The sequence below is a fragment of the Macadamia integrifolia genome, unplaced genomic scaffold, assembly GCF_013358625.1.
Source record: "Macadamia integrifolia cultivar HAES 741 unplaced genomic scaffold, SCU_Mint_v3 scaffold2082, whole genome shotgun sequence".
Classification (NCBI taxonomy): Eukaryota; Viridiplantae; Streptophyta; class Magnoliopsida; order Proteales; family Proteaceae; genus Macadamia; species Macadamia integrifolia.
Window position 1 is genome coordinate 61,975 of NW_024868500.1, and position 12,879 is coordinate 74,853.

The following is a 12,879-nucleotide window of genomic DNA, read 5'->3' on the forward strand; positions in this document are numbered from 1 at the left end:
TCTTCAAGCCCGATTAAGCCCGACCGAAACCGAACCGGCCCGACCGGTTGACACCCCTAGTTGAGGTACTCAAGTGTAACACATTCCGGTGACAGACGGTTGTATTTAACTAGGGGTGTCAACGGTCCGGGTTGGTGCGGTTTCGGTCCGGTTCCACCGGTTTCGGTGTGACTTTGGAACTAACCGAAACCGCCCCATTAAGGAATTATCGGTTTCGGTCCGGTGTCGGCTTCGGTGCGGTTTGGGTTCGGGTTGTACCGGTTTGGATTTATCAGGTTCATTTCGGTTTGGATCGGTTTTTTAAACCGGTATGGACCATTAGCTTGGGCACTTGGGCTTGGGCGCTTGGGCAGTTGGGCTTGGGCAGTTGGGCTTGGGCACTTGGGTTTTGACAGGTTGAACTTGAATAGTTGATAAATGTTGGGCTTGGGCACTTGGGCTACTGTTGGTCCAGTTGGACACTTGGGGCCTTGGGCTTCTCCCACTTGAGAGTTGGCCCAGTTAGATTAATGAGTTTTAACTTTTAAGTCCGATTTTATATCGGGCCGGTTTGGATCGGTTCCGGTTTCGGTGCATATTTCCGGTGTTTCCGGTGGCCCAATGGTCTAACCCGAACCGAACCGAGACCGGATTCAATTTTAAATACAAACCGAAACCGGCCCGATAAGCCACCGGTTCGGTTTGGATCGGGCTTAATCGGTTCGGTCCGGTCCGGTTTAACCGGTCCGGTTTAGATATTGACACCCCTATATTTAACCCTTCACCCCGTTATTTGTGAATGCCAACTAAGCTTGTCATGTACTCATGTCCCATGTCCGGTTTTGTTTAATACATTTAAAGCCCTTTTAAGCCCTCACCCGCCGTATAAAGATACCTTTCAGTCTCGCGCCTCTTCCTCTACCCTTCCCCTCGCTCTCGGCGGTGTTTCGAATTTCAAAATGTCGATATTTGCTGAGGCGAGGAGCGACACCTGCTAAGAGATTGATACAAAGCGCGTATTTTTTTGATCTGCGAGGCTCGAAAAATTCTTCTCTTTTGCTTTCAGGGAAGAATCGAATTGAATTGAAAATGGCGGCATACAGAGCCGACGATGATTATGACTATCTGTTCAAGGTTGTTTTGATCGGCGATTCAGGTGTAGGGAAATCCAATCTTCTATCCAGATTCACCAGGAATGAGTTCAGCCTTGAATCTAAATCTACTATTGGTGTTGAATTCGCTACAAGGAGCATTCACGTTGATGATAAGGTCATCAAAGCGCAGATTTGGGATACGGCCGGCCAAGAAAGGTTTTTAGCTCATTCTACAGTGCTGCATTTTCTTAAGATATATTATTTTCTTCACTTCAATTGGTATTGGGCCATTAGATCTCTATGGTTGCTTTTGATGTGGAATTCTGTTTTGTTTTTTCATCTTTTGAATATAGCAATATCGGAATGCTCAGTTCGTCGGCCTTACGGAGTGATTGTCGTTTGTTTATTAGACCAGGGGCCTTAAATTTCATGAATCTGCTGTCCGAATTTCATTTGTTGATGGCAGACAAGAGCTGGATCTACTTTTCTTTTTCGTTTTGCGGGCATTGGTTTTATTTTCTATGATCTGCTTGTCAGAAGGGGAAAATGATTTTAGATTAATGCTGCTTTTTTCATTCAAAAGAATTTTCTCTTTTAATGTTTTTATATCTAACCGCGGATGTCTGGGAAAAAAAAAATTAACGTACTCTTCTTTTGTCAGATCTGATGATTGATATTGTAGTTTTTGGAGGAGCGCAGCAGCTAAATGGCTCATATTTCTATTAAAAATTGATGCTTTTAGGGCAACAATTATACCGATTATACCAAAGTTTTTTTTTTTTTTAATCCTGGATCTTAGTTAACAACGTTATTTCAATTTGCAGGGAAATATTAAAGAATTATTTATGCATTGTAAACTTTGATTCTGAGCATTGATCAGAATTTTGTGTTGGTTATCTATATCAATCAGCTATCTAGGTTCTAAACCCTACTGACGTGTTCCAAACCTGCACAGTATTATAACGTTTGATAATCTAGATTGTGCCTTGAAAGTTGTCCTATCTGTATCCACTTGATGCTGATCACTTCCTTTATGATAATGTGTTCATTGCGACTATTTATATTGGAATGCTATGTGCTTACCTAACCTTCTTTATGATAATGCGTTTATTGAGAATATGCTGTAATTCTACATGCACAGTTGCACACCAGTGCTTGGTGATGCAGTTTTCAGCTGGTAGAAAGAAGATTTCTGCAGTTTGGTTTGGTCTGGGTTGGTTCCATTTTTGGTTCGAACCATGGCCTGCGGGTCAAGAATTGTCATATGTGTGGAGCTAATTTAGAGACTTTTTGCATGGCCTGCAGTTCCATAATTCCTGAAAATCAGGAATTTTATCTTCACGCAATTTGTGTGATCTAATTCAGATTGAAGGAGCTGAAAGAGTTAGGGCATACCCAAAATGACCACAGGAGAAGTAGTGAGGAATGACATACATAGTCTAGGGCTTGTCCCAAGTATGATCTCAGATAGAGCTGTTTGGAGGGCAATGATCCATTTAGCCGACCCCATTCAGCTGAGTTTTCTTAGACTTGTTGGTGTTGTGATATTTTCCTTTTACTCTCACTTTTCCTTTTTATTTTTTGTTTTTCCACAGATCAATGTAGCGACCCCATTAGGTTGGGACAAGGCAGAGTTTTTTGTTGTTGTTAGTTGTTTAGGAAGGCTGGGATATGTCCATTGTCCACTCATTTTATTAAATTTCTTTAATTGACTAGGTTGTTCACTCTGAATAAGGAACTCCATTTTAGCCCATGGAAGGGGGGATGTTTCCTTTTTTAATTAGTCTTTGTTTTATTTAATTTCTTTAAAAGTTTTGGTTAGTTTAATGATTTCCAAGCAATCCTTCTGCTAGAGAGTCTTGGTTATTTATTTCTTTCATGTTTTGAGTTATTTTTTGAACATGTAAGAGGCACAGTCTCCATACATTTGAATGAATGAAAGCTTGGCTTGTTGCCTTCAGTCTGGTGGAGATTCAGAGTATTGGTTCTGTGGTGATTCAGTTCTAGCCCTTGCTGTGGTGATTTAGTAAGTTGATTGATGGTGATTCCTCATCCATATCCTCTTCTCCTTTATCGTTTCTTAGTTTGTTTTTTTCTATTTTGAGATCTGATTCTGCATTCTGTTCTCTGATTGCTGTTATGATTTCAGATCATTGGTTGGTGATTGTTAGAACCCTCAAAATTCCTATCATTGAATTCTGTTTTATAATCAATTTTAGATTCCTTGTGCCAGTAGAGTATTTCCATGTCTCCTAAGCAGACTGTTGGATTGTCCTGAAATTTTAGCAGCTTATTCCCTTAGACCAATTAAATCTTTCGACTTGAATTCTGGCCTTATCTGATCTGTTGATATCCAGATATCTGATTTTTTCCAAATTATGGTTCCTTTATCTTGTGATTCTGGAATTTTTTGTTGGTTTCTAAACCCTTCCCCTTGGGTGATTAAAAACCATATTATTGAAGCCTTACTGAGTATACTTTATTATAGTGTGTCCATGCATTTGTATGTGTATGTGTTGTGTGTGTCTGCATTTTTGTGTGTCTGCGTTTTTGTGTGTGTGTGTGTGTGTGTGGGGTGGGGATTCCTTACATTATCATAATTATTTATATTTTTTATCTTTTCCCCACATCTTTCCTTTTCCATGGTCACCTTTCTTTAGGCATGGTATTGCACTCCACAGTGCTCTAGAAGCAACAGGTGTACCATAGTTTCTATGTGATCCATGCACGGTCAAACGATGATTAAATTTATAAAAAATAAAGAATATTTACTGCAGGCCTCTCCATTGGGTTTGAATGTACTGATTTGTGTTGAATCCTTTGTCCCATGTCTCCGAGATTTTAAATTCTAAAACATATTAGGGTTTGTAGTTATGAATATGATGAAACGAATTTTCTCATTGTTGCCAATACAAGCCATATTAGCAAGATGCATCTTTTATAAATATGTAACATTGTTACTTTATGGTATTTATAGGTGCTGTAAATGCTGATCTAGTGTTTATGTTCTTCTAGAGATAAATTTGGAAGTTAATACGTGGTCCAAAATCTAAATCTAGTATTTTTCTATGAATCTGTTGGCAGATTTCTGATGGAATGCTTAGTTTTTCTATTGGATGTAGAACATGTTTTCTGTTTCTGATAAATTTGTGGATGTTACTGATTGATGCTTGGATGAAATTGCACGATGAGAAGTAAGCAAGCAGGGAAATTATGAGGAGTTAGGAATTGTTTGTTGTAGTGGAATGCAGATTTGAAAATGTAAGAGTAGACTGTCCCTTCAAAGAGTATATTTTATTTCCCGCTGGTACTTATTTTAAAAATGCAACCGTGATCTCTGGCATAGCTTATCTAGATATGTGACATGCAGAGATCTGTTGTTGCTGCAAGGGGAACTCGACTTTGCGTGAATAAACTATTTTGAGAGGATTGTTGAAGTATTAGAAGACCCCTTCCACGATTTCAACTACACTTGTAAAATTGGTACTTGTTATTGAATTCCTATTTCTGTAGGATTATGGAAAGAAATGGACATGCTTTTCTAAAGTTGGAGGTTTTGTGTTCGTTCACGTTTGAAATTTAAGAGGAAACCTCAATATGTTTTCTCTTAGTGCAAATTATTATTTTCTTCCTTTTTGAGCAAACCCTGAAATAATTTTGTTATCCACACCAACATGTTGGCATAAGATTTTAGATGATCTAAATAGAAATTGAAGGTAGTATTCTCTTTTCACATTGGTTCACCAAATTTTCTTGTCAATTCAATACCTTGAAAGAATGAAGTCTTGAAAAATAATTTTAGATAAGCTAAGCTTTCTTCACAATATTGAAGGGAAGGTTCAGTTGCAGTTACTGAGTTGGTTGTACTTGGGATTTTCCATGAAGGGTCAGATGTGTCCATGATGCAATACTGGGTCACAGAACCCTGCTTTGGGGTCACTATGGACCCACCCAAATGATAAGATCCAAATATAAGAATGTAATAAATAAATGGAAGTTAAGAATGTAATGGCAATTATGTAATTAAATAGAAGTTTGGATCGTTTGGGTAAGTTAACGGAATAAGGACAAAGAGAGAAGGATAAAATTGGAATTTGATTTAAGGGATGGAAAACAGAATTAAGTTATGAATGGGGGGCTAAAGTGTACTTAATTAAGTTGCCGTTACGATGTAGAACTGAAGATCTATCGCGGGAGGCCCAAGAAAGTTGCTGCCTAGTGTGGCTCAGCCTATTTTGAGGCTTGGGTCCACTTTTATTTCACGTTTTAAGTGTTTCTTTTATGTTTTAAGTTGTTTTGGTCAGTTCCGTTTGTACCGGTGGTTTGTTTTGGGTCAGTTTAAGTTAAACATTTCTTTTATTGTTTTAAGTCTTTTATTTTTGGCTCCACATCCTTTTAAAGTCCAATTAGACTTTTAAAAGGAATTGCCATTTTTAATTAGAGTCTGCTTGTCTTCAGAAATTGCTGTTCTTTTCTTCCTTGCGTGGAGAACTTCCTTGTGAGAAACAAGGTATGACTGATGTGTGATCCAGCCAACACCTTGGCGGTGGGAAGCCCAAGTACGTTCCTCTCTGTTTACCACTTTTAAGGTACTGATCTGCTGTTTATTTCTGTAATTCTGTTTGTCATTGATATCAACTAGAAGTGCTGATTTAGAGGTGAGTTTTAAACTTGATTCAGATTCGGTTTTCAGAAATCATCAACCAATATTGCCATCTTTCATATTCTATTCTCAGATCTAAATTCTGTCGACTGTTGGTTAGATTCCTAGTACGAGTAGGATTGGTTCTTTGACCTTGAATTGCTGAAATCGATACCTGTTTTCTGTTGTTCTGTTTCTTCTGATTCTGATAACATAGCATAACCAGAATTTTAGTTTGACACATTTACCCTTCTCCTAATGTCACTAGGAATCCCCTGTAAATTCAGTTCTGACCGTTGGATCAATCTGAAAATTTCAGCAGAGATTCCATCCTTTAAGAAAAGAACTTGACCTGATTTTCAGGTCCATCTGATTGTCTGATTTTGTGATGAGTTTTCTCCTAAATCTGGATATTTGTCTCTCTCTGCTCAATTCTGTCTAGTACTGTTTTAACCCTTTAATTCATTATTACATTACCTTAACCTTGATACAGCCTCTCTACAAGGCACCCAAATCACAAGCAAATGTAAGAGCAGGTTGTAATTCCTACTTGTATCAAATCCAAAGCATAAAACACCAATCAGCAAGTATCAAACTAATGATAAATTACTGAAATTGCTTTAGACAGTAGGATGTAACTCGCCTCTCATTGCAGCTCTTGAACTTACAGCAGGGGAGATAATAGAGCCTAAGTAACTAGGGTTTATATTGCTCTAGACCAGTGATTATTATCCCAAGATTGGAGGTTGAATGGAGCAGTATCGAGAGGGAGATGTTTGAACCAGTTTAGTGCTGGAATAGAGTGAATCAGAATCGAGATAATAAGTAGGAAATGATGAGCAACAGGGGAAATATAAGAAGAAGAGATGTCATACCTGAGAGAAGGAAGAAAGAGAAAAAGAAGCACAGCCAATAGGCTACTCAGGCCACACAGGCAACACTCAAAACCAAACTCAATATTGCATTCTCTATTCAATTTTTTTTTTCCCCCATACAGCCAGTAGGCTACACAGGCCACACAGGCAACACTCAAAACCAAATTCAATATTCCATTCTCTATTCAATTTTTTTTCATTGGATTACATGCATATTTAAAGACAGAACTCCTAACTACTTTCTAAAACAAAGATAGAACTCAACTAGGAAACTAACTCTAAAACAAATAAACCAATGTTCTAAGTATTCTACTTTCCAAATTAACATAAAATAAAATATTGCAAGATTCTCCACAGGCAACACTCAAAACCAAATTCAATATTCCATTCTCTATTCAATTTTTTTTCATTGGATTACATGCATATTTAAAGACAGAACTCCTAACTACTTTCTCAAACAAAGATAGAACTCAACTAGGAAACTAACACTAAAACAAATAAACCAATGTTCTAAGTATTCTACTTTCCAATTTAACATAAAATAAAATATTGCAAGATTCTCCCCAAATTAATAACTAAATATTCTATTGGACTTAAAGCCAGATTTGGACCTTGTTCTCGGTCTAGGCTTCCAAACCAGTTTGTAAAGGTCCATGGCAGCGGTACTGCATCAGTCCATGTCCTTTATTGAGTGCAAAAAATTATCCTTCTGGATACAATCAAAGTGAGAGAAAGAAAATAAACTCTCATTATCTTCTCAGAAGAAATATATCTTTTTATGAATTGATTGTGTCTTTGATTTTGGGGCTCCAAAGAAAAAAGATTTTCTCAATCAGGAAGTTCATCCAGGTTCAGAATTTTTCATAGCTTGTTTGCTGTGAAGCAGAAGATATAGTTTCTTTTCCTTTTCTTTCTCCTTTCCTAAATAATTAAGTGGAACAGATATGAAGTCAAAATAGTTGTCGTCTGTTCATTTTATTAAACGTTTTCTACTTGGGATTTAATGTCAGGTATCCTTTTACAATTACCATTCAAGTGGATGCATAGTTGTCAAGGTGTTGCGCCTTGGCATCCGGGCACTGTGACAACTAGTGTCGCCTAGGAGGGTGTTTTGGTTGCTTTGTTGGTGTCGCCTCGTATCCAAGCCCCCTCCATTGCCTTGGTTCGCCTAGACACCGTGACAACTATGAGTGGATGGTCATCATTACCACTTTAGTCCTTGAGTGGATGGGTTCATTGTACCCTAGTTGTTGATAGGAAACCTTCTGCTACTTGCTTGCTTTGTGATGCAGAATCAGTCCATGATTCAGATTGTGTGGCTGGGATTGATTTTGAATAAAATCGGTTCAGATCTTGTATGTTAGGGCAGGATAGTCTTTTGATTAAAGTTTTTTTTTTTTGGGGGGGGGGCTAGTATGGATTTTTTTAGTGTTTTTAAAGGGAAAGAGAATGCTGCCCGTTGGCGCAGATACACACCAGCGTGCGCGGCCAATAGGAAGGCGTGCACAAGCATCTTCAGCACGGGGCAACAAGGTCGTTCTGCCCTGCTGTGTCTAGGTGTGTACCTGCACCAGAGGGCAGGTTTCTTTTCTCCATTTTTAAATTGGAGTATTAGGGCTGGTTCATGTTTAGCTATTGATTAGGAGTTTTTTTAGAGTTTAAACAAATATATTTTAGCTTGGGTCTAAGGCGACAACACGCCTTGTTGACACTTCACGAGTTTACATTGATTTATGTAAATTTCTTTGTTTTTCAATGAATATGCTTATATTATATCCATGCCAAATGCCTCGTCATCTAATTAGTGATGCGCATGAATGAATTACATAGTTTTCAATGCGGAGTTATGTGTTTTGAGTCGTTACTTTCGTGCTTAGCGGGGCTATCAAGAATTCATTCTCATTCCTCCTTTCATGAAAGTATGTGGGTGATGGATTATCTTGGTGGTGGACGTCATGCATGTAGGATGCTTTGGCTTGACAGATCTATATGGTACGTCAGGTAGACAGTCGGTACCTTACTATACTTTGTTGTTATAAGCCTATGGTTGATTTGTATTGGTGCGTTGTTGACAGCCGGCACTTATTATAGTTGTCTTAACCCGTCAATATTTTTGCATGGATCCTTGCACTCGTCCTTGCTTGGAATCCCCCTGTAACCGACCCCATTAAGTTGGGATAAGGTTTTGGATGTTGTATATTTTAGGGAAAATGTTCTGTACAGGAGTGTAGCCTACGCTAGTGCTTCCTTGTGTCTCTCTCTCCTTTCCTTTACTCTCCTTAAATGACATCTTTGCCCATTGAAATGATTCTTTTCTGGGGGCATGTTCATTGGGTATTTGGGTGTTTCCTGCTGGCGTAGGCTACATTTTCCAGACAGGATATGCTCCCTATATGGCTATATCTTCTCTCACCCTCTCACGGCTGTCAATTTGTCCTTTTTTCCCCCCTCTTATTTCTTCTCTTCCTTTTGCCCCCTCCCATCAATTGTTAGTTTCCTGATCCTAAAACTTAGGTTTCTTCCCCTTTTTATTTTCCTAGAGATATGATCCCCTTTTTCCTATCCTTCATCCCACCTCATCAAATTCATATACTCTGAATATTTTATGCCTGATTTTCCCCTGGAAATTATTCATTCGGATCTAATGATTATTGTCTTAAGATCTGATCACTAGATCTAAGATCAGATCTCGTAATTATTAGATCTGATTGGCAGATCTAGGCAATTTTAGCCCTTGAAACACAATCTTGGAGATTGGCCCATCAACTGCGGATCTATATTGATTGATCTGCATCATCTTGTTCATCATATATTATGCATTTAATGAACTTTTTGGGGATTTGGGAGACGCAAGTCTTAGAATTCTATGTAGAACTTCCTGGACACAATATTGGAGAGTAGGTTTTTCCACTTGTGTAGTTAGAAATAATTAGGTTTGATTATTATATGATGTGGAATAATAGACATTCATTGGGAAATTACCAATTCCGTGTACCCAAATATATACGAACGATCATTGTATGGGAAATCAGCGTTTTCAAACAATTACACTGATTTTCTTAAGCAACTGTATGTTGTAAAATGCAAATGCCAATTTGTACGCTGAATCTTCTATGAAATTATTAACAAGAATAGTTTCTACTTTATGCTTGTGGGACAAGTGAATTTTGGGTTTAAAAGAAATTTTTTCTTCTAATCTGATGGGAAGCAGATCTTGTTATTAGCTATAAAGTGTTTATGGTTTGTCCTTCAGATTTATTGTTTCCTTTTTGTAATAATGGTCCATTCTACAAAAAGTCTTACTAGTTTTCTGAACTTTGTACCAAAGTCACTTGTTATTGATTCACTGCCTTCATTTCTGCCTCTGATATGCTTTTGCTAGGTCTGGTTATTTTGTTTGGGTTGTGAATCGTGATGTTGTGATGCACAGATGATTGAATTTTTCATCTTTCCCCGTCTTTAAGCAAACACCCCATACATATCACATACCAGGACAAAATTGGTAGAACAGGTTCATATTATTATTTGATATGTTTTCTTTTACACAAATTATATTGCAACCATATATCTTGCCAGTTATTCCCAGTAGGATGATGATTCTCGAGGTCCCATATGCAAATGATCCTTCTTTTTCCCCTTATTATGACAAGTCCTAGTTGGTATATCCCATAAGAAGCCAGGCATATGCTACTCAGATTTACCTTTTTATCTCCATGAAGTCGGTGTATTATTTATTTATTTATTCTGTTACTTGTAACACTCTATATTGTTTTTCCTTTATTCTATCTTGTTTCTTTTGTAGATCTCAAAAAAAAAAATTTATGTCTGGTTGAATAGTAGTACACCTTAATAATTCTGTGAGTTATTTCAATTTCTTTTACATAGATACCGTGCAATCACGAGTGCGTACTATCGAGGAGCTGTTGGTGCCCTTCTAGTCTATGATGTTACTCGTCATGTTACTTTTGAGAATGTGGAGAGATGGTTGAAAGAGCTTAGGGACCACACTGATTCAAACATTGTGATTATGCTTGTGGGGAACAAGGCTGACCTGCGCCACCTGCGGGCTGTTTCTACTGAGGATGCAAAGTCCTTTGCTGAAAGAGAAAACAATTTCTTCATGGAGACATCTGCTCTGGAATCTATGAATGTGGAAAATGCCTTCACAGAAGTGCTCACTCAGATCTATCGTGTTGTCAGCAGGAAGGCTCTTGATATTGGGGATGATCCTGCAGCCTTGCCCAAGGGACAGACCATCAATGTTGGCACCAAGGATGATGTGTCAGCTGTGAAGAAAGTTGGATGCTGCTCTGCTTAACCGAACGAAGGAATGGGGATAGAGATCTAATTGTTAAAGATATATCCCACTTATCGGCTTCGGAACTCTTCGTTCTATGGTGGTGTGTGTGGTTCCCGTCAGTATTTAGTTGAGATTTTGGGTGTTGACAACAGCGAATGCTCCCATAGACTTTTACTGTTATATGTCATCAAAGCATTGATGGTTAAACTTGTCTAGGGCTAGCCAGAATATGTTTAGGGATCTATAGAAAGTGAGATTTGGGTAATTCTCTTTTGATCCAAGGCAGACACTTGGCAATCTGCGTGAAGTCTCCTTAATTTTATCTTTCTCTGGGGTTGATGTTATGCTTTGACTTTTTTTTTTTAATTACCATAGGGTTCTGTTATATTTGTTTACTTTTGGACTACAAATGTATTCAGATTATCCAAGTCATGTATCTGATTAAATGATTTAGTTTTTTTACAATGGAAAAAAATTGAAGACTAGGTCCTGTAATTGAAAGCTTATTTTCTAAGCATATATCATATTTGATGGAGGAAAAATCTTGGGTCATGTCATAGGAGAGCAGTTTGGCGCATCATTAATTTTCCTTGTTTTGATTTCTTTTCAGGGAATATATTTCAACATTTCAAGATTAAAAGATGGGACTGTGTTTTCCTTAAGCCATGGTGAAGGGAAATCCCTTGATTTGCGGGGCTTTAGATGCGTGCGGAATAGTATTTTGAATAATAGATAAAACCCTATAAAGGTTTGTCAACCCTGAGATGATATGGTGAACCTTGTCAGTGAGAAAAACTCCTAAAAGATTATAGACACATTATAAAAGATATCATCTCACTTTTTCACATTACCTGTTTTACTTCCCTAGCTGTACCACGTCTAGGAAAAGGTAATGTGACAACACTATTTATTTGGTTATGGGAGAGGATTGGGCATGCTGAACCAATCACAGAGCTGCACACAATAGGGCAAAGGGATCTTTTCTAAAAAGGGAGGAGAGAGGATGGCCTTTATCCTTGGATTATTTAGGAAATGATTCAGACTATCTACGTATTATATTTCAGTCTCTTTACCCAAAAAAATAAAAAATAAAAGAAAATAAAATAATCTTAGGAGAACTGTTGCGGAAAGACAGACATAGTTCAGGCCTTGTATCAAATATGACCATGAATAGAGTTGATTAGAAGGCAAGGATCTATGTAGTCGATCCCTTTTAGTTGGAATAAGGTTGAGTTGTTTTTGTTTGAAAAGTTTTAGTTTCAAAAGGATTAATGTAGCAAGGTTTAAAGTATCGATATCTCGTATAGTATCGATCGGGTGATTCGGAGAGACATATCGTATTGGAGATATGTAAGATACCTCCATCCCCAGTCCCCACCCTTTTTCTGATACTTAAATTTCTCCGGTGAATGTTGTGGCTCACTTTGTTAGCATCTTACTGTAGAAACGCAACCCTAAAACGATGCAGAAGATAATGGAAAAACAAAACAAACAATGTACACGGATTTTACGAGGTTCGGCAAGGTTGCCTATGTCCCTGGTGAGATGAGATCTTGCTTCACCATCAATGGAGAATAGGGTTACAGCGCTCGTCCTCACACCTCTTAGTATTGCTTGCATTACAGAGAAAGAAACTCTCGCTACAAATATATAGCGAAAAAACCCTAATCCGAATTAAGCTACACTTACTATTTGAGTAATGGCACTTCATTTACTGCTTTTATATTATCAGTTTAAGTAGAATTCTTATTGTGAAGTGATTATATAAAAAAAATTCTATTTTGTTCGTGGCAGGGAGTTTAAAAGGAACTGTAAGGTTACAAGCATTGACCCAAGGCTATCCTACAAAGAAACAAGCATCAACTACTTTAAACTATCTCCGTTCTTGGAGTAGGATACAGACCCAGATTAAAGCTTGTAGACTCTGAATTAACCAAAAGAAACTAGAGAATCAATTAAAACTGGAGGCAAAGCTGCTTCATGAGAAAG

The 12,879-nt window shown here is 37.8% G+C and overlaps 1 protein-coding gene across 2 annotated transcripts; it reads left to right on the forward strand.

Annotated features, from left to right (window-relative positions):
• Positions 1–856: 856 nt before the first annotated feature.
• LOC122065655 (ras-related protein RABA1f-like) lies at positions 857–11,432 on the forward strand. 2 transcript variants are annotated; one of them, XM_042629480.1, is made up of 3 exons: positions 857–1,289; positions 8,514–8,591; positions 10,476–11,432. In XM_042629480.1, the coding sequence occupies exons 1-3, from the start codon at positions 1,069–1,071 to the stop codon at positions 10,906–10,908; spliced, it is 732 nt and encodes a 243-aa protein (XP_042485414.1). In that variant the 5' UTR covers positions 857–1,068; the 3' UTR covers positions 10,909–11,432. The 2 variants fall into 2 exon arrangements, with proteins under 2 accessions (XP_042485414.1, XP_042485415.1); XM_042629481.1 differs by lacking the exon at positions 8,514–8,591 and having other exon boundaries at positions 863–1,289.
• Positions 11,433–12,879: the final 1,447 nt, after the last annotated feature.